Below are 22,694 nucleotides of genomic sequence, written 5' to 3'. Positions count from 1 at the left end.
CCTGTATGACCTAAAGGCATCCCATAAAAGCATATACAGTGATACCTCGGCTTACGAACGCTTCAGCTCACTGACTTTTCGCCTTATGAACATTAAATTCGCAAGAATATAATATTGGCATACAAACTAGTTTTCGGCGGACGAACCAAACCATACAGCGGTGGCTGGTGGATGAACACCAAACCACACGGTCGAACAGCAGCACGGTGGTTGCTGGACTAGTTTTCCACACCCCCTTTGAGTGCAGACGTGGTTGTCGATGGAGTACTTTTGCTATAATTGGACCGAAAAAGACCCCACCACAGGCTAGTGTTAAGCCGAAGAGGACACAATAGAAAATTATGGTTGAGCAGAAGAAGGAGATCATCGAAAAACACGAACGAGGTGTGCGTTTGTGTGACTTAGCGTCCAAGTACCAGTACGCTAAGTCGACCATTGCTATGTGTGGCTAAGCGTGTTTCTGTGTTGTCTAAGCAGCAGTCTCAGGCCATAGAAGAGGTTGAAAAACTTCTGTTGATTTGGATTAACGAAAAGCAGCTGGCAGGGGACCGGGTGAGTGACGGTATTATTGCTGAGAAAGCAACTCCAGCCGGATATCATCAAGAGGCAACTACATCAACAACCATCACAAAGGTAACTAAAATGACTTTATTATATAGTACAATTTATTTATTTCATTACAATAGCACATTTATTATACATAAAATAAGGTAATTTTGGGTAGTTTTAAGGCTTATTTAGTAGACAATTATGTTTTATGGGGACCTGAAAACGGATTATTCTCATCTTTAATGGTTTCTTATGGGAAATAAATGTTACACACACTTTCTGGGAACCAATTAAGTTCATAAACTGAAGTATCACTGTATTAAACAATTCTGTCTTTACAAAGACAACAGGAGCAGAAAAAAGACAAACAAAAGTTATTTTGTCACTGTGGTACAAGGGAGGTCTGCTAGATGCTTTATCATTGAATCAGTAAAACCCTTCTAATGTAAACGTGCTTGAGCAACTTGGCAGATAATATGAGGCAAGGTTTTCTTCAAAAAAGGAATGTGACTTAAAGGACAACCGACGCCTCCAGACAAGTTGTGTCCATAATTTGTAAAACTTCACTTCAAATCACTTCTACTGAGCGTATTTTACAAAGATTCCATCGCAATTAGCTATATCTGACATTTTAAGCTGAATTTTCAGGAAGTCTTGTCACGTCACAGAGGGAACGGAACGCCCCTGATCGAGAAAGCGACACACAATGCATTCTGGGTACTTTGTTTGGTCTGAAAACATCGTGTTGATACCGAAATTAGAAGGGAAACACATAAATAACGCGATGGTGAATCGTTGTGTGTTGCACCAAGACTACGATTTGATGGTAGTTGACACAAATTCCCAGCAGACAAATCAGCCCATTTCCAACAGAGCTTTGGCACCATCTTGTGCATTTTCTGGGACGCTACATTTCATCCAGATGCCTCAAAATGACACGGAATTACTTATTTAATCGATTGCAAACATTTATGCTTTCCTCTTCAGAACTATTGAAATCATATTCATAACTGGATGAGTAACAAGAAAGCATCTTCTCCGAATCTGAAGCCATTGTTTTGATTCTCGAACAAGGCAAGACGGCTTGGCGTGACGTCACGAACAAGGGGGCGGGACCTTCTGAAACTGAAACTTTCTCAGATCATTTTAAAGTTGTTTTGGGAGACTTTAAGTCATTTTTATTGGTGTTTTTTATTTAACTAAAAATATTAGCCTGCGTGTTTTGGATATTTTAGATGCTATAAAACGTTTCTCTGATGTCAGTTAGGAAACAAAAAATGGTGTCGGTTGTCCTGAATGCTCCGAGCACAGCACGTTATAACTGAATGATAGTGATAGATATGGTATCTGCACTTGAATATTTTCAAATGGATTTTGATAATTTTTTTAACTAGTTAGCTAGTAACGATGTAATCTGGATGAAATCTTGAGGTAAAAAATGGGGGTGTGGGGGTTAGTGTTTGGAAGATTATGAATGTAAACAAAATCCATTGTTTTTGGTTTAACAGAAACAAATTAGAAAGTTGCAAATGAATACAATTGAAAAAAAAGATGACTGCCAAGGAATGACAAAAAATACTAAATCATAACATCCTAGGTAGAGGAAATAATGTTCCATTTTGACCACCACTGTTGATCCTACTAATACTTCAACCGTAATTATAATCTGAGGTGAAATACTGTTGACAGCGTCAACTATGGCCAAGTGTTATAATTGTCGGAACAGCAGACTTAATGAAACAGCTCTTGCTTGGGCTGTGCGATTGACTGATTTTATTGATTTATTTCTCACTTTCTAATTTGTGCTCTTTTTGGAAACTTTCACAATTCAAAGGCTGCTGACGTCCAACTTCTTTGTGGAAGTAAACTAAGGAATAGTCAATGAATGATTAGTCTCGGGAATAACTGTGCATGCATAAATGCTCAAATAAATGTACTATGTTTTTCAGTGTATAAGTCGCACCGGAGTATAAGGCGCATCGGACTGTAGGGCGCACCTTCAATGAATGAAAAATGTTTTTCAAATATAATATACTGTATAAATATATCCATGTTTTCCAAATAAAAGGCAGACCACACAATCAGATGCTACAGTAGAGGCTGGAGTTGCGCATGAGTTCTTCTACAGTGGGAAATGGAGTCGTGGTTGGTAACAGTAGTTGTGAGACCTGTTGTGGCTCAATATTACTTCATATATAAGGTGCAGGGTCATCTTTTGAGGAAAATCAAGGCATTTGGGTGCGCCTTATACACCGGAAAATACAGTATCTATAAATTCAAGCATGCTCCGCAGTTACTGGAGAGATTCTGACTCCGGTTTGAAGAACGAAAATAAAACATGTCCAGTCTGCGCCACACTGAGACACAAAAATGATATCCACGAGGGACTTAAATTGCACAGACTGTACTCACGAGCTCGGGGGTTCCTGGCCATGCGAGGGTCAGTGACTGGAAGCAGACAGAAGAGAAAGAAAAGTGTTAGAACTACAAGGAAATGCCAAAATATGCGACTGACGCTGGGAGGCAACTCGGTCTTGATATAGAGCTCTTAAATATTTAGGTGGGCCCATTTTTTGTTCCACATGCCCACCTTTAGCCGGAGCGGCGATGCTGTGTACGAACGGCGCTTTCTGATCCATTTCACCTTGCCTTAAAGCGGTAAGCCAAGCGTCTCTGCTTCAGCATGGGACCTCAAATCACACCTATTGAATTCATTTTCAAGATAGCCGAAGCCTTCGGAGTCGCAAGGTTAGGTTTTTGCTATTGGCCAGGTTGTGGACAAATGCAATGGGAAGACCAGCAAGACATGATAAAGAAATATGTCCAAATGAGCCATACAGGACTCAGATAATAGGGGAGGACCCAAATTGTATGAATGCGGAATCTGTAGGTACACTGCGAGCGGGGCGCTAGATGTTTTACCATTTAATCAGCAGGACTCTTAAGTGAGCTTTTCTAAAGCATACTGCACAGAATAGCAAAATTGATTGGAGATGACAGCGAGCTTATTCAGCTCCGCGTTCTCGGTCTTTTATTTCTGCTGACTGCTGGGCTCAAATACAGAGGGCGGATACGCAAGCTGTCACCATTGTCGCAGAGCAGCATTTCCTATCTAACTGCTAAGCTGCTACCCTGATCACAGATGCCAAGTTTTCATTTTTGTGTGGCTGCTGTATTTTTGTCTCATTACATGCAGTCACAGTAAACTGGGCAGGGACAAACCAAGTCACCACTTGAATAATAAAATCATTTCATTCAATAATTATTGCAAATATTAATATGTTTCATTTGAGAACAAGTTGATTACCCTGAAGTGATGCGATGACGATAGCTTTTCATAAGCCAATTCACAAGGAATATTAGAAGCTGGTGAAAAATACATTGGTTCTTTGAAAAGGCGCCTATTATAAAGAGAAGTATGGGTGGAGCTTTCATCTCTTCTTTCATCAGGAAAAAATGGTTCATTCCTAAATTATATGGATCTGGAGTTATACTGTATGAGCTTGAAATGAGGGCGGCAGTCCAAAATATAATGGATTGTGAATGTATTTTGTTTTTCTACTTTCATTCCTTTCATCACTTTGCTGCTGTGAAATGTAAATTTCTCTACTGTGAGACTAATAAAGGCATATCCAATCCAATTACATACATATTTGTTTATACGGCACTTTAACAACAGCTGAAGTTAGAACAAAGCGCTAACATGGAAAAAAAGGGAAATGCTGCCCCCTTGCAGAAAATCAAAAAACATTGCCAGAGGCCATGGTCAGCGCTGTATCGGCACCCAAGCAAGAAAAAACACTCTACGTCAGTTTCAATTCCCGAAATAAATTTGTGAATGGCAGTGAATGAGTTAATTTTTTTGTCCCATCGCAGTGGATTCCTGGTAAACCAAACCACTATTATGATTTTTGTACTTCCCTCATGTCCGACGCAAAGGGCTGGGACCATTTTGGTTGCTGAACACTCCAGCACTACATCTGCAAGCGTCCCATAGGTAAGTCCGTTATTCACTGTTTAGTTTAATCAGCTCTTTTATTATTGATCGTGTTATGTATGGTTTTATTGCGCGTGTGTTCATTGTTCTTTTAATTGTAAAGTGTCCTTGGGTGCTTTGAAAGGCGCTTGTAAATTAAATGTATTATTTCACGGTAAGATCACAGCATTGTCATCAAATGGTGAGTATAGTTTTTGCTTTTTTGAATGTTGCTCCGCCGATGACCATTTTGTGTTTGGGAGCATTTTACTGAGCGAGTTGCTTGTTCTGTAGCCACAAAGGCACATAAGTCTTCTTGTGCCGGTCCCAAGCCCGGATAAATACAGAGGGTTGTGTCAGGAAGGGCATCCGACGTAATAGCTTGGCCAAAACAAACGTGCGGATCAAACCTCTAAAGATGGAGCGCACTGATTTGCTGTGGCGACCCCTTGAAGGGAAAAGCCGAAAAGAAAAGAAGAAGTGAATGAGTTAAAATACAATAATGTTCATTAAAAAAATTTATATTAAAAAAAAAACTGACAAACCATCCACATATTTTTTTCCATCATTAAATGCCGTTTTTGTCAGGAAGTGCATTTTCCTCTGTTGCCCCCTACATGATTTGAGGCGCCCACCCCTGGTGGAGCAGGTCATTGCCATCAAAGTGCACCAGTCAAATTTAGTGTACCCTATATGATGTCAAACAGAAAGCCATGCTTACATGTGGCCGTGATTTCACTGATCTTGATCTGACCGTCACTTCTCGTCCTTTGCTGCTCCTTTATTCCATTTTCCACGGTCTCTGACACCAGCTCCTCAGAAAGCTCAGGCACAACCTCGAGATCCTTTATTGGGACATCAAACTGGCACCAATAGTAAGCTATCACACCCTCGCTGCGGCAAGCAGACAGAAACAGTCAGTACCAAGTTTGAAGATTTGGCGGGGGATAAGCAGTGATCACTCGGGGGAATATAATTGTTAATATGGAGCCAAAACTAACAAATTCAGCGATTAACATCTCAAGGCAATGCAGCGATGAACCATGGACTATGAACTGTGGACTGTGAACCCCCACTGTTTTGCAATGCTGCCAAAACAGACAGAAACTGAAGTTTCACATAAACTCATATCACTTTTACAGGACGAGCTGGTGTGCAGACAAAACAAATAACTTCTCTTTGGTTTGTATGCGAGACCTCAGAATCCACTAGGGTTACTTATCAAAGCCATCTTTGAAAGGAAAAGAATTAGCATCCTAGTGGTTGTCATGAATTTAGGAGTGACAGAGTAGAAGAGAAGGGGGAGGGTTGTGGGCTGCACACCAGGATATGCAGCTTTGCGTGAATCATTCAGCAACAACATAGGAATAACCTTTGTGATACACCACACATCCGCTGTTTGTAGATTCCCGTAAATCATTGCAATAAAATATTCATTCAGATTGATAAAATGATTTCACATTTTCTAGATTTTTCTTTTTTAGCACCATGGCTTGTTTACGGACCACTTAGGACTACACTCGCCATGCCCATCATCTCCGAAAAAGAAAAAGTACCTGAATGCAGTGACAACAGACTTTGTGTAGTATGTAGCAAGTAACGGATCCTTCTTCAAATTTTCCTCCAGCTGTGGAGAGAAAATGTACTTTTTAGGAGCTGATGTGGTGTGTGTTTCCCTGAAGACATCTACAGTATTCTAATTGGATAGGAGTATTTTGCATAATTTGAATGAAAATGCACAACAGTGGAAGTCTCACACTGTGTGCTTTCAGATGCTGAATGTCAACATTACGGTTATCATCGTTCGCAAAGGCAAGTAAACTGAGGACAGTAAAGTAATGTACAGTTTGTCTTAATCAAGGGTGTCAAACGGATTTTGGGCCGCGGGCCACATTGTCGATACGGTTTCCTCTCGGGGGCCGTTATGAATTTGGGGAAACCATTAGAATGTCTAATCCCCTCTATATCTTACAAAGAGAGTGCACAACAAATTAATGAAAAACTACTTTTTAAAATTGAAGTGAAAAATAATTACTGATATTATGGTTTACATTGGACAATTAGAAATTTTGGTTCAAACTTTCGCAAGCATTATGGCATTTAACATGTTTGATTTGCTTTCGCGGGCCGAATGAAATGATGTGGCGGGCCAGATTTGTTCCCCCGGGCCTTGACTTTGACACGTACGGTCTGAATATATATATATATTTTTTGTGAAAGATAAGACTGTTGTTGTTTCTTTATATTGCCTGGAACACCAAGTTTGACGTGCAGAAACACATCTGCATATGCAGAGTAGAGAATACAGGACTACATCAAGGAGTTCTGGGTCATATTTTTACTCCTGTGCACTCCTTCAGTGTGCTACACGTGTTTCAGGTGTTGGTATGAACCACTGTGCAAAATGCATGCTGACAGTAAGTAGCAGTCCTACAATTTTATTATATGTCATTATTTTGGATGTGGAGCACCATACAAGCACTGCTCGTGACATTTAATACCGGTAATAACTAGTAGTAGTTTCTATGGTGTTGATTTGATGAACTTTCTGTTGTTTTCATTTCAAAATAAAATTGGCAGAATCAGAGTGAAAAATGGGTAGTACAGGAGTGGGTGCCAAAAAATTACAATAGCAAGGGAAAGTGTGAGGGCATAATACCTGAATACACTTTTCAGATGGATATTTTTTGCCAGATGAAATATTTCACTTTATGTGCAGAAATCTAACATACAATAAAATAGAGAAAATAACACACATTTTACCTTCCGGATAAAATTATTGAAACACATGAACTTTCCTTGGTATTCTATTTTTAGGGCACCCTCGCAAAATCTGACAGCTTTCTACAGTACTGGCCTAATGATATTCGATATTACAAATGGTTTGCAATGAACTTGTATGTGCGACGGCATAAAAATCTGTCTCATCATGGCACAAGCAGGGTACACTTGATTACGAGCAGCTTTTAATTTGATATATTGACTAAATTGATTACTTTATTACTGCCGGGGTGTACTGTAGTTTAGACCTTGTGTGTCAAACTCATTTTTATCCCGGGGCCACATTGTATGGTTATAAATGGGGTTTGCCTTGGAGGGCAGTTATAAATGTTGGGAAAACATATAAATGTTTAATCACCTCCACATATTACATACACAGCGCATACATTGTTGAATAACTAGTTTCAGATAATAATTATTTTTCTTGTGGATAATGTATGACAATTTGAAATTTTGGTTCAGACTAGCAAGCATCATTGACATGCTTGATTTGCTGTTGCAGGCCATATAAAATGACACGGCAGGCCAGATTTTGCCCCAGGGCCTTGACTTTGACACCTGTGCTATAGGCTATGGCAGGGGTCGGGAACCTTTTTGACTAAGAGAGCCATAAAAGTAAAATATTTAGAAATGTTCTTCAGCGCGCGCACACACACACGGGCGCGCGCGCACACACACGGGCGCGCACACACACACACGGGCGCACGCGCGCACACACGCAAACACCCGCGGTCACTTTTCAACAAAATATCAGAATGGATTATTTAAACTAACTTTGTGATAGTACTCACCGTTAACATGAATGTTTTTCCGTTCCTCGTGATGAGTAAAAATCCAGGCAAACGATCGGAAAGAAATTCAACTTGCTGGTCCGGAGGCGGAGTCACTGCTAGCTAGCCTGCGCACGGCTCATAAGCTTCTGTGACAGGTTGTAAATTATCGTATTTCCTATTTTGGTTACATTCGCGTAGTTTTATTGGTTTACAAATGATATATATCGAAAATGTTTATTTAAACATGGAACGCCTGCTTCGGTTCGTGTTTCGTGTCGGACCGATTTAGATCGTTGGACCGGAAATTGTTGTGCGCGTACGTTTGCATTAGATCGGGGCATTCGAAGTAAACCACTGTTGAGTCAAGACGCATCACATTGCTTGTCTTGTGGTTTTTTTCTGGATCCCACAACACCGTATCTCCCTTACTATAGTGGAGAGCGCAACATTTTGGAGGCACCGCTGGTATATTTGCGTTTGAGTGTTGTCTACTCGCCGTGGGTAGAAGCTCGCGCCGAATATCCCCAATCAACCCAGTCGGAGTGGCGTCGCCGTTTACTGGTTTGTTTCTACATGTGCTCTGGTTGCATCTCTGTGCGTACAGCCACCACTAGAGGGCACTGGAAGACTTTGAAGTGAATCCGGCCAGTTGAACTGCGTCTACCCTCTCGAAAATGGCGTTGGAGGAATTACAGTTGGACATCAAAGGCAAGTTATTTGGACTGAATTTTCAACAGTTGTCAGAGTTATGTGCTGAAATCCAAATATCTGGATTGGAAAGAGAGCAACTTACAGGAAAGACTCGAGGCCAACTAATTAATATTGTGTCAACCTACATTGAAAGAGCTGAATTAGAGGTAGAAGATGGAGGAATGTCAGATTTGCTACGTGTAAAGGACTTGATTGAAAGTATAAAAGATTTTGAACTAGGAATAGCCAAACCAAGTGAAAAAGGTCGGGATGCAGTGCGAAAGAGAAGCATAGTGCCCCCAGACACTGCCCCCTGGCGCAAAGATTTCAAAATATCTGGACAAATAGGTGAACTCGGACAAAAAGATAAACTCACATTTCCTAATTTGGTCAGACAGAAAGTGGGCTCAGTAAAGGCTACCAGGGGGATGAGATCATCGATGCAGTGGTTCGTGCCATAACACCAGGTCTGCAGTTGAGAAGCTACCTCGAAGGGAAAGAAAATCTTACCCTAACTTCTTTACGAAGGATTCTCCGATCTCACTATCAAGAGAGAGGAGCCACTGAGTTGTACAAGCAGCTCTCATCGGAAGTGCAGACTAATAAAGAGTCCCCACAGAAATTTCTACTGCGTGCAATGGATCTTCGTCAAAGGATTCTTTTTGCATCTCAAGAAGCCGAATCAGGGGTGAAGTATGATCCCACGTTGGTCCAGAGTTTATTCCTGCACACAGTTCTGACGGGGTTACAGAGTGACAATGTAAAGAGTGACATGCAACCTTTCCTCCTGCTAACCACCACATCAGATGAAGTACTGTTAGAAAAATTAAACATGGCATGTGCAAATGAAAAAGAGCGACAGGAAAAAAAGAAAAATGCTGCTGCACGGGTGACAACGCTGAACACTGTCCAGTTAGATGACACACCAGTCCCGATTGGGAAGAAGACAGTCTTAAAGCAGAATACTGTTACTGTGCCGAATGAACTCCTTTCAGAGATCAAAGAGATGAGGTCAGAGATGATGCTGTTAAAAAAGCTGCGTGCAGAAGTGTCCCAGATCAAAGAGACTATTCAGAAACCAACAGCCACTTCTCAGCCCACCAGCGGAGGACCTGAACGCCTGCCTGACCACTACCCTGAACAGGTCGCCTTCACTCCACCTTCACAATATCAGGTAGATCCACCAGCCAGGCACTACTACACCCAGCACTCCCCATCAGCTCTTCAGCAGTACCACCCAGCACCAGGCCCCAGGCCGATGAGGGGGGCAGCACAGTTCCAGCAGCGGTTCGCCCCTCCGCAGTACTACATGCCCCGTCGCCCTCAGCCCAGGTGTTATTCTTGTATTCAGACAGGTGAAGAATATTGTCAGCACTGTTTTAAATGTGGAAGTAGTGAACATTTCAGAGCAGGCTGCAAAGCACAGAACTCAGCTAGGAACCATGCTTTAAACTAGAAAGGGTTACTCCAGTGGGACATGGTGTGACCAAAGAGACAGATAGGTCCCAGTGTTACAGTGGTGCTATGAAAATGGAATGTAAGCCCCACACACGTGGCCCCGTTCAGAAGAGACATAAGCAGTCATTTGTCGAGCGTACAGATAAGAAACAGTGTGGCAAATTACCTTCGGTCAGGGAGTTAGTGGGAAAGAAATGTCTTATTCGGTACGTTTTGGGTAACAAAAGGGTTGAAGCACTCTGGGACTCGGGGTCCCAGGTGTGTGCTGTAGATGAGTTATGGAAACAAACAAACTTACCTGACGTGTCATTGAAAAATGTGAATGAACTTATTGACCCTGATAACACTCTCAATATTGTGGCAGCTAATGGAACGGATATGCCTTATGTAGGATGGCTTGAGATACCATTTAAACTTCGTGCTAATGATCCAGGGCTACTTGTACCAGTATTAGTACTAAAAGGTGACCAGCAACAGTGTCCTATCATAGGGTTTAATGTCATTGAGCGTCTTGTGTTAGATAGCCTCTCTAATGAGTCACAAACAGGGGATACAGAAAAGCTCTTGAAATCGGTTAGACTAGCTTTTCCCCACCTTAAGCGCAATAAAGCTGCCACTTTCATAAAAGCAGTTAGTCTGGGACAAGCACATGAGTACCGTGTAAAAACAACAAATGAGAGATTCACTATAGCCAGGCATAGCTCACTTATTATTCCATGCAAAGTACAGGCTAAGCCAGGCATGGGCAAACTACGGCCCGCGGGCCACATACGGCCCGTTAGGCTTTTCAATCCGGCCCGCCGAACTTGCCCAAATTATAGTACAAACAGTGTCTAAAACTCATGACAAAAAGCTAGCGAACAACAGGGCAGATAACTGAAAAGTTGCCTGCCCCACTTTTCCCAACCTGAAGCAAAATGAGACCAATCCCATTAAGAAACATTGTCACAAAGTATAAAGTTTTTTTTTTAAATCAAGAATGCACCAACTACAAATGCTACCTTGCTTAATTTACGGCAAATGCGCATGGCTGTAAATTTTGCTACAGTAGTCGATTGTCATTGTGGTGCACAATGCAACGTTTGCATTGATTCCTACGAGCCACTAAGCCCCTTTCATAAGTCTCACGTACACTTTACAGTCACGGTTTAATGTAAATTTACGTTTTGTAGCGTCACATATGTTGTTAGCTTCTTTTGAATCTTTCTTCTAGTTTGAGGTTCTGTGCATCTATTTTGGAAAATGACATGCAATTGCACGACTTTGTAACGCTTGCGAAAGTCCGGAAGAAAGAAGCAGGCTTCTGACTGGCTGCCGAGCCGAGTATGCAAATTTCAACTGCAGGTAGTCTATGTTTGTGTGCTCGGCGACGGTACACGTGTATTGTTAGCGCGTGAAGGCGAGAGCGTCAGTGAGGAGTTTGTTGAGCGCGCGGTCAGGACAAACCATCTATGATTTGGCGGAATTTAACACAAGTAGGTATTATTGAGCTTGAATATTTCGTTGTGTAATAATATGTTTTGAATGTTGAAAGTGATTCCATTTTTCAATAAATGTTGATTTCTTTGCCCCTTCGATGGAAACTTAAAAACAGACGCAATCTTGATAAATCACAGTGCATATGTTATTTTAATCTATTTCCATTTCCTCCTCCAAGTATCTGCGAAATAGTCTGTAAATGCCATATCTTGCATATTCCTTGAGACAAATTTATTAACTGATCAGGGATATTTTTCACATTTGAAAGACAGTAATTGGGTTGTAGTGTTTTTACTGTGCTATGAGGTTTGTACATACTACATTTAAAGGACAACCGGCACCATTTTTTGTTTTTGTTTCCCACTGACATCAGAAAAACGTTTTATAGCATCTAAAATACCCAAATCAGGCAGGCTGATATTTTTAGTTAAATGAAAAACACCAATAAAAATGACTTCAAAATGAATCCGGAAATGGCCAGTTTCAGAAGGTTGCTCGAGAATCAAAACAATGGCTTCAGATTCGGAGAAGATGTTTTCTTGTTCTTGTTCTTCTGAAGAGGAAAGCATAAATGTTTGCAATTGATTCTAGGAGTCCTCCCATATCAATTCGAGCCGTCAATGACAGCAATGTAGCACCCAGAAAAAGCAGAAGATTGCGCCCAAGCTCCGTTGGAAATGGGCTGATTTGTCAGCTGGGAATTTGTGTCAGCGAATATCAAATAGTTGTCTTGGTGCAACACACAACGATTCACCATGGCGTTATTTATGTGTTTTCCTTCTAATTTCGCCATCAACACGGATTAACACGAAGTTTTCAGACTAAACAAAGTACCCAAAATGCATTGTATGTCGCTTTCTCGGTCAGGGGCGGTCCAAACGTGATGTCACATGGGGATCGTCATCAACTCGAAAACAAGACTTCATATATTCAGCGCAAGTCTTAAAACGTAAACTATAGCTATATGCTGTGGAATCTTTGTAAAATACGCTCAGTCGAAGTCATTTGAAGTGATTTTATAAATTATGGACATAACTTGTTCGGAGTATTTCCGGCCCAAACACTCCCTCCAAATGCTCCTGGCCCGGCCCCTCTGTCAAATTTTAGAACCCAATGCGGCCCGCGAGTCAAAAAGTTTGCCCACCCCTGGGCTAAGCCCTTTAAGGAAGATGTTACATTGGTTTTTGAGACAAGTGAAAACCCACAGTGGCCAGATGGCCTCGAGCTTTGTGACTCGTTGGTCTCAGTAAAGGCAGGTTCCATCCCTAGGATAGTTGTTAGTGTCCAGAACCCTACTAATCATGATATTAGGTTTCCAGTAAAGGCTATTATTGGTACAGTGCAGTCAGTAGGGTCTGTCTACCCAGCTAACATATTTAAAAGGGACCTTCCTTCAGCGGTTGTCAATGAGGTCCATGTCCAGAATACCACCATCGCTCTCAGTGAGCAGTGGGACCCCCCAATTGACCTTTCTCATTTGGACGAAGATAAAAGGAAGACCGTTCAGCAGATGTTGAGAGAGGAATCAGCATCATTTTCAAAATCGGACGACGACATAGGGTGTGTGGAAAACCTACAAATGGACATTTTGTTGAAAGACACTGAGCCTGTTTCAAAGACATATATGTCTGTCCCAAAGCCAATGTACAGAGAGGTGAAAGACTATTTACAGGACTTGACAGCGCAGGGGTGGGTGGAAAAGTCCACTTCCTCCTACTCATCCCCTGTCGTCTGTGTCAGGAAAAAAGATGGTACACTGCGCTTATGTATTGATTACAGAGAGCTGAACCGGAAAACACACCCTGACCGGCACCCCATCCCACGGGTACAGGACGTGGTGGATAGCCTTGGGGGTAACACCATCTTCTCGCTGCTGGACCAAGGCAAAGCATACCACCAGGGGTTCATGTCCAAGGGGAGCCGACACCTGACCGCCTTCGTGACCCCTTGGGGCCTTTATGAATGGATTCGAATTCCGTTTGGACTCATGAATGCACCAGCAGCGTTCCAGCGGTGTATGGAACAATGTCTGGAGGGGTTACGGGACGAAATATGTGTCCCCTATCTTGATGACATTCTTGTTTTCAGCGGGACATTTGACAACCACGTTGAGGACGTCAGACGAGTGTTGCGACGTCTCAGGGAAAATGGAATAAAACTCAAAGCCCGAAAGTGTGGCCTCTTCAAGCCGGAAGTGAGGTACCTCGGCAGGATTGTCTCTGCTGAGGGGAGCCGAATGGACCCGGCAGATACAGCAGCAGTGCGTGCCCTGAAAAACAAGCAGCCAGGCACTGTCGGTGAGCTTCGAGCCATTTTGGGACTATTAAGCTATTATAGGCAATACATCAAAGATTTCTCTTGTATCGCTAGTCCCTTGTATGCTTTGCTTAAAGCCCCTCTGAATGTTGAGACTCAGCAGCATCAAAGACAAAAATGGAAAGTGAGACATAACAGTGTGTCCTCCAACACACGTATTGAGTGGAGTGATGAGCATCAGTCAGTGTTAGAGCAGCTAATAGACTGTTTAGTTCAACCACCAGTTTTAGGTTTTCCTGACTTCGCGCATCCTTTCATTTTGCATACAGATGCCTCTAACCGGGGTTTAGGTGCTGTGTTGTACCAAAGACAAAATGGCAAACTTCGCGTGATAGCCTATGGCTCTCGGACATTAACTGCAGCTGAGAAGAATTATAACTTACACTCGGGCAAGTTGGAATTTTTGGCGCTTAAGTGGGCGATCACAGACAAGTTTAGTGATTATTTGTACTATGCACCATTCTTCACTGTGTATAGTGACAATAATCCACTCACTTATGTACTGTCGACTGCTAAGTTAAATGCAACTGGGTGCAGGTGGGTCGCAGAACTTTCTGATTTTAATTTTACTGTTAAATATCGTCCCGGTAAGGAAAATGTTGATGCAGACAGTTTATCTAGGATGCCCCTTGATATGGTAACATATATGGAAGGATGTACAAAAGAAATGTCATATGATGCTGTGAGTGCTGCCGTACACGCGGTTGACCAACAGAACGAGTCTAGTGCAGCTTGGTCTATGGGAATCTCAGCTACGTGTGCCGAGGTGTCACTAAACACACCGATAGCCCCATTGACTGTTGGACAGATCAAGCTAGATCAAGAGACTGACCCCATTATAGGACATATTATTAGATACAAACTGGGGGAGACAAAACCGCTAGGTACTGAACTAAGAAAGCATTGTCCTCAAGTTGTTTGTCTTGTGAAGGAATGGGACAAGCTACACTTTAATGACAGAGGTGTTTTGTACAGAAAAACGGCAAACAGAACCCAACTACTGCTTCCTGAAAAACACAAGGTGACAGTGTTAAAAGAGCTGCATGATGAAATGGGCCACCATGGTGTGGAAAGGACTCTTTCCCTTGTAAGGGATCGTTTTTACTGGCCCTTTATGCAAAAAGAAATAGAGCACTATGTACTGAGAGAGTGTGTGTGTCTAAAACACAAAAAGCCCAACCGTGAGACCAGAGCCCCTCTCACTAATATTGTGACTACTCAGCCTTTTGAACTTGTCTCCGTTGACTTTTTGCATCTTGACAAATGTAAGGGTGGTTATGAATACGTGCTTGTGCTAGTAGACCATTTTACACGTTTCGCTCAAGTTTATGCTACAACGTCCAAATCTGGCAAAACAGCGGCAAACAAAATCTTTAATGACTATGCTTTAAAGTTTGGGTTCCCCCTTCGAATTCACCATGATCAGGGTGGTGAATTTGAAAATCAACTTTTTGCTCAATATTGTGGGGTTGCGGGTTCAAGGACAACCCCCTACCATCCACAGGGAAATGGACAGGTTGAACGATTTAATCGAACACTGATCCAGATGTTAAAGACACTGACAGAGAAACAAAAGAGTAACTGGAAAGACTCACTAAACAAACTCGTTTATGCTTACAACTGTACCAAAAGTGAGGTGACAGGGTTTTCACCTTTTTACTTACTTTATGGACGTTCACCACGTTTGCCAGTTGATATGTTGTTTAGTTTGAATCCAGACTCTAACCAGGGTGAAACCAACCAGAAGGACTATGTGAAGAAGTGGAAACAGGGCATGGAGGAAGCGTATGCGATCACGCAAGAAAATAACAACAAAGCTGCTGCCAGGAGTAAGAGACTATATGACAGTAAACTGAAGTATTCTACCCTGTTGCCCGGTGATCGTGTTCTGGTTCGAAACTTAACCCCACGCGGAGGTTCAGGCAAACTGAGAAACCACTGGGAGGATGTTGTTCATACAGTGGTTCGTCAAGTCAGCCAAGACATTCCAGTTTATGAGCTGAAACCTGAGAGGGGGAAGGGCAGATTTAGGATACTCCACCGCAATCTCTTGCTGCCATGTGATCATTTGCCATTAGAGACTTCACTACAGTCCCAGTCCAAGGAAAAGTCCACTCGGCAACGACCGAACAAGATGCCGGAAATGGATCCGGAAGAGGATGATGAGGAGGATGAGTATTATCCAGTGTTGCATCGCCAGAGCACCCGACCAGACTCACCAGAACCGCGGGACGTGAGCTTTGTGGAGACAACCCACCATGATGACAATCAACTGGGGAATGAACTGCCGGGGACGGAGCCGGGAGCTGCGGAAGTTGACCAATCTCAGGAGGGCAACATTGGTCCGGAAAATGATACACCTGTGACAGTGTGTCCCCCTTTTCCCCAGCCACCCCCCAGTAATCCTGATATTGGGGGAAATCAACGGCCACGACGAGAACACAGGAGACCCAAGGTATTCACGTATGATCGCCTTGGTTCGCCATCTTGCTACAATGTAGGGACAGTACCATATCATGGTGAACAGACAATGCCTTGGATGTATGGCGCACACCCCTATTATGCCACGAAATACTACAGAAATGGTTAATCGACACTTCTGTTTAATAGAACAGTGAGATGGAAACAAGAAGACCCCGATGAGCCCTGTATAAGTAAAACGGAATGTATGAAAAGAGTTCCAGTCTGTGAATTGTTGATTGTTATAATGTAAACAGAATGTATGAAAAGAGTTCCAGTCTGTAAACTGTTCATTATTATAGTTCATATTTGGATGCAGTTCATAATACCGCGCGTCATTGTTTTGGGCACATCGTCCAGCGCATTTATGTATTTACTAGTACATATGTTGGGGACAACATCTATTTTGAGGGGGAGTATGTGACAGTTTGTAAATTATCGTATTTCCTATTTTGGTTACATTCGCGTAGTTCTATTGGTTTACAAATGATATATATCGAAAATGTTTATTTAAACATGGAACGCCTGCTTCGGTTCGTGTTTCGTGTCGGACCGATTTAGATCGTTGGACCGGAAATTGTTGTGCGCGTACGTTTGCATTAGATCGGGGCATTTGAAGTAAACCACTGTTGAGTCAAGACGTATCACATTGCTTGTCTTGTGTTTTTTTTCTGGATCCCACAACACCGTATCTCCCTTACTATAGTGGAGAGGGCAACACTTCCACACTTGCTATCTGCAATCTACTTCTCGCAGCAGTATGTTGATGCTAACGTTAACACGAGGCTTGTTAAAATGTCACTGACATTCGACTGTTTCATCGATGGTGTTGTTTCATTGCAAATTCGAATCCGAACATTTTCTCTCCTCAAAGGCTAATGAATCCTTCGGTGAATTCAAGCTGAAGTGCACTCGTGGGGCTCATTTAAAGGGGCGTTTACCTGTTTCGACTGACCGCCAGTGTCATCCAATCAAAATTGCGCTTTCCGCCAACTGCAGCCCCACCGGGAAATCAACGGCGAAAAAAACGAGAATATGTATATAGTTTTATCGGCGAGCCATATGCAATCATCAAAAGAGCCATATATGCCTCGCGAGCCATAGGTTCCCGACCCCTGGGCTATGGCCATTGAGCACAATTTCTGAAACCAGAGGAATGTCACTCAATCATGAATCGAGGACCAATGGAACCTCGATATCACCATTCCTAAAAATGTTCAATCAAATAACAAATCAAATTCCATATATGAGGGTGTGAAAATGTGCACGTCATTTTTTAGCATCAAACTCACCAATCCCTCTAGTTTGACTGCCAGCGCTTCAAATTCTGGGCTGCTGGTGTCTTCCAGCTGCTGTTTGTATTGGACATCAGGCATCTTCACGTGGCCACTGAACACCAGCACCGAAGGTTTTAGCTGCTGACTTATGGTGGCTTCTTCAGCATCCTTAACTTCAAGGTTTGAATGCAAAAGGAGGGTTTTTGAACCGCACATTATTTCAAAGGTGTTTCTTTTTGAACAAACCAACAAAAAGCACTCCTTGACTTTTTAAAGATGTGCAGGTTGATCTTGAAGTGAGAGGAGGGGTAATATGCCGCCTCCGTCGAGGGACTGCTAATCACAACTTCAGTAGGCCTTTATGTCAGAACTCGAATGTGAAAATGACAGGGAAACTCTTGTTTCTGACTGACTATTTTTTTCCTTGTAGCATCATATAAAAGGAGAGCATCGGCGCTGTCACTTAAGCTAAAGCTAATGGGAAATCAAAAGCATCCGAACAAGCCAGTGTTGCAGTCTCCTGTCAAAGAGCTTTTCAGAGTAAGTATAATAAACACTGATTCTGATGCTGGATTTGTCTGTGCACGAGCTGATGTCGGAGGAGTAAACACTTCAAACATCTTATTATATCATACAAAGAATATTTTTGATTGATGCAAAAGGAATGTCCTCATGATGTTCATAAAAGCATAGATGGGTACTTCAAGTCTCTATAAGACGAAATCTAATGAGGGAAGCTTTCAAAAGCACTTACAAACAAAAAGCCAAATTAGGAACGCGGCTACGGCGGCAAGGACGAGTACTGCCACTAGAACGCCAATCACAGCCCCGAGCTTCCGCTTGGATGAGGCTTTCTCCTTGCTGGTTAAGAAGTCGATCCGCTCGTGGCGGTCACCGTGGCCCTGAGGGAGGGAAATGAAATATGAGAACGTTGCGTAAAACAAATCAGACTTTAATTAAACCGTTCAGATTAATTCCTACAGGGAAGTTGTTTGTCTTGAGATCGATTCCCACAGGGTGAGGAATAATCACTCTTTTTGTACAGTTTTTACTAATCACAACAACTTTTTTTAATTTTAATAGTCTTTCCATGCAAATAAATATTGCAAGGAAGGAGTGGTTTGAACACACCAAATGAACTAAGCAATTTCTAGTGATACCATTACTGAAAGGTACAATGTGTAAATTGCACCTGCCATCTAGTGGTGAACTACTAGAATGCAATGACCTCAGTTCAATGCTCGTCCATTTGGAAGCACCCACACACACCAAGACACACTCTGCAGTGCCTCGGAGACCACACTCGGCATAAGATTGCAAGAGAAGCATGAAGGAACAAGCAACTTGAGAAAGTTTGCAAGACAGGTCCAACCTGTTAAGGATTGTAACAAAATTGTGTGCGCGTATGTAAGTGTGTGTGTTGGATCTCAATGCCTGTCCAATGTTGTGCTCACTCATGCAGGCGTCGTAATCAACACAGAATGAATGCAGCGCCTGAAGGAGATAAGCAAAGAAGCTCGAGCGCCATTAGGGATGGAGAACCGCAGTGGTATTAAATCAATTTGTCAGACCCTTACGACGGGGGCTCAATTACACGAGTCTCGATGATAACTCACTGCAATTAAGGCCTATTCTTACTCAGCGCTGGCTTCCACACACGCTGTCTAAGTGGAATCTCAAACGGCAATCATGGGGCAGAATGAGGGAAAGCTTTAGAGATGGGGTCAGCAAGTGCTCCGGGGTCTCTCCTTCTATCAGCCCTCCCCGTCCATCAATTAATCACAGCTTAATAAAACCATTAAGCAAACTCCATCATGGCCCATTCTTCACTCAGAGAATGAGATGGTATCCCCTTTTTAACGATGTGAAGCATTCTTCTTTTGCTGAACCCTGCAAACGCAGCAGAATCAAGCCACTTTCTGCACAGACTAACACCCCCTTGCTCCTTTTCCCCAGCAACACTCTAGTTTTGGAACTAAGTATGCTCCCTGACAAAATATTTTTATTTATTATAATCATTAGCAGTGTGCAGACTACCACCATGGCTGAAGAATTGCATCGTGTAAAGAGCAGTATCTTCCACCCATCAATCAATTTTCTGTACTGGTTATGCTCATTATCCTCGTGCTGGAGCCTGTGCCAGCTGACTTTGGGCAAGAGGCGATTAGAGCACACATATGGAGTCAGTCGCTTTCAGTGGCCAACTTTCCATCTCATTTTGCTTCACAAATCAAAAATCAAACAAATTAACTCCTCCACTGCCAGACGATGTGTAAAAATGTGTCCACTGCAGTGCCAGGGTTTTTGTCATTTTCACTGAAATTGCAGGACCCACAGAATATTGAGTTTGAAGACTACATAAACATTCAATGCAGCGTAACAAACCTTAGACTCTCTTCTTTCATCAAAAAAGACTTAATTCCTAAATTATATGGGTCTGGAGTTATCTTAACTTGAAATGGAGCCGCTGTATAAAACAATACAATACATACATTGATTTGTGTAGCGCTTTAACAATAGCTGAAGCTGTAACAAAGTGCTAAAATGGACAAAAGGCAAACGCTACCCCCTCGTGGAAGGGAAAAAGATTGCTAAAGGTCTGACCAGCACCTTATCAGCAACCCCCGCAGGAAAAACCAAAACCCGAACAAATTCGGGAATGGCGCTCTACGTCATATTTTGAATTCCCAAATAAATTTGTGAATGGCAGTGAATGAGTGAAAATACAAGGATGTTCATAAAAGATTAAAAAACAGAGCATCCACATATTTTTTTTCCAGCTTTAAAATGCCGTTTTTGCTAGGTAGTGCATTTACCTCTGTAGCCCCCTAATCATTTAATCATATACTGCATCCATGCACGCGCGCGCGCACACACACACACACACACACACACACACACACACACACACACACACACACACACACACACACACACACACACACACACACACACACACACACACACACACACACACACACACACACACACACACACACACACACACACACACACACACACACACACACACACACACACATCCATCCATCCATACATCCATACATACACACATACATATATATACACTCAAACAGTGCAAACCAAACATGTTGGTTTCTGTAGCGTGCAATCATGCAATCATGAAGAGTTACTTTTAATCCCCATCAGCCATCTTTCCAAACTGAATAAAAAAATTTCAGACTCACTCAGTAGGGAGCTAGGGGGCGAGGCATAGCCTACATTTTGACAGGTCGGTTGCGGAAATGCACAGTTCCCAAGAAGAGGGGAAACCGAAGGTATGCACTGCAGTTGTTCTTGAATTGATTTGTGTCCAAAGCAATGATTATCGCCTGGTGGCTCAGGACCCAAAAGTGGATCATGGACCCCACTGTCCTTAGAAATCAAAGTCTGAGTTCTTAAATGATGAGCAAAATGTGGGGGTCATTGTGAATTTGTGAATTTGTGAATCAAATTGCAGTCGTTACACAATCTTGTTTTGAAATCGTTCATCCCATGTTCCGAATAGTGTACAATATTGAGCAAACGTCAAGGAATGTTGCTCACTTCTGCTCTGTTCACAAGCTACTGCAAAAACAAGTGCAATGTAACTCAGCCATTGGCTAGCGGACAGAGCGAGCACACTAGTTTTGGTGATACTGTATGTCAGACTCTCTTCAAACGGTGTTTAAAAATGTAATATTCTGTGATTTCAGAGGCCAATCTTTAAACAAGAACATGATGTGTTGTTCTTAATTCTTGGAAAATTGGCCCTGGCTTTGCAACAATCGTAAAGTGAGTTTTGATTGTTGAAATATAAATTGGAAAAAATGGCTGCAAGTAACAATTTATCAAATAATCAATTCAACATTCGAAAAATCAATGAGTCAATTTAAGAAAACAATGCTTTAATTTCTCCACCTTTATTAAAAAGCAGGGCTTTACTTTAAAAAGAGAGAAATTATTGATTCCCATACTTGTTACATGTTACATAATCACTTGATGACCGGAGTTTGTGTTGCTGAATAGAAAATGTTCAGATTACAGCAGAGACAAAATGAGAATCACATTTAAAGCATCATTCCATTTATAACTTTCATTCCTTTCATAACTTTGCTGCTGTGAAATGTAAATTTCTCCACTGCGAGACTAATAAAGGCAAATCCAATCCAATCCCTTAAAGCACAGGTGTCAAAGTCAAGGCCCGCCACATCATTTTTTTCGGCCGCGAAAGCAAATCAAACTTGTTAAATTCCATGATGATTGTTAAAATCTGAGCCAAAATTTCATATTTTTGGATGTCAACCACAATAAAAGTCAGTATTCTGACTTCAGATTTGAAAACGAGTTATTCATTAATTTGCTGTGTGCTCTATATGTAATATTTGAAGGGATTCAAACATTCTAATGGGTTCCCCAAATTCATAACGGCCCTCGAGAGGAAACCATAAATACAATGTGGCCCGCGGCAAAAAATGACTTTGACACCCCTGCCTTAAAGGAAACAACGTCACTTTTTTGTTTTTTAACTGACACCAGAAAAACGTTTTATAGCATCTAAAATACCGAAAACAGTATGCAGTATGATATTTTTAGTCAAATGCAAAACACCTGTCTTGCAAACTTTCTCAAGTTGCTTGTTCCTTCATGCTTCTCTTGCAATCTTATGCCGAGTGTGGTCTCCGATGGCAAAACACCAATAAAAATGACTTAAAGTGTCCAAAATCTGCAAAAAATTGAGCTGCGAATTGGGCATTTTCAGAAAGTCCCGCCCCCTGTTCGTGACGTCACGCCAAAACTTCTTGCATTGCTTGTGAATCAAAACAATGGCTTCAGATTCGGAGAATATGTTTTTTTGTTACACATACAGTTATGAATATGATTCAAATAGTCCTGATGAGCAAAGCATACATGTTTGCAATCGATTAAAGAATTTAT

General features: G+C 42.0%; 1 protein-coding gene and 1 long non-coding RNA gene across 7 annotated transcripts in view; one reads left to right on the top strand and one right to left on the bottom strand.

Moving 5' to 3' along the window:
• The window catches only part of st14 (ST14 transmembrane serine protease matriptase), a 36,749-nt gene that overhangs the window by 12,555 nt on the left and 1,500 nt on the right, over window positions 1-22,694 (bottom strand). Inside the window, exons 2-6 of the mRNA XM_088998352.1 lie at window positions 18,514-18,661; window positions 17,775-17,932; window positions 6,082-6,152; window positions 5,247-5,419; window positions 2,962-2,997 (exon numbers count right to left, since the gene is read on the bottom strand). Coding sequence (XP_088854478.1) covers window positions 2,962-2,997; window positions 5,247-5,419; window positions 6,082-6,152; window positions 17,775-17,932; window positions 18,514-18,661 — 586 coding nt within the window. The remainder of the gene's footprint in view (window positions 1-2,961; window positions 2,998-5,246; window positions 5,420-6,081; window positions 6,153-17,774; window positions 17,933-18,513; window positions 18,662-22,694) is intronic.
• On the top strand, window positions 172-19,330 carry LOC148896510 (uncharacterized). 6 transcript variants are annotated; one of them, XR_016115258.1, is made up of 5 exons: window positions 172-384; window positions 478-633; window positions 4,489-4,546; window positions 18,190-18,299; window positions 19,222-19,330. It is a non-coding gene; the product is annotated as an uncharacterized LOC148896510 (long non-coding RNA). The 6 variants fall into 6 exon arrangements; XR_016115261.1 differs by lacking the exons at window positions 18,190-18,299; window positions 19,222-19,330 and adding exons at window positions 6,298-9,943; window positions 13,486-15,474 and having other exon boundaries at window positions 4,426-4,546; XR_016115259.1 differs by lacking the exons at window positions 18,190-18,299; window positions 19,222-19,330 and adding an exon at window positions 8,684-15,474.

This window comes from Hippocampus bargibanti, linkage group LG06 (genome assembly GCF_051943395.1).
Source record: "Hippocampus bargibanti isolate YZ-2025 linkage group LG06, ASM5194339v1, whole genome shotgun sequence".
In the NCBI taxonomy this organism is placed as follows: domain Eukaryota; kingdom Metazoa; phylum Chordata; class Actinopteri; order Syngnathiformes; family Syngnathidae; genus Hippocampus; species Hippocampus bargibanti.
The sequence above is the reverse complement of the archived record's forward strand: the minus strand, read 5'-3'. Positions and strand labels throughout refer to the sequence as shown.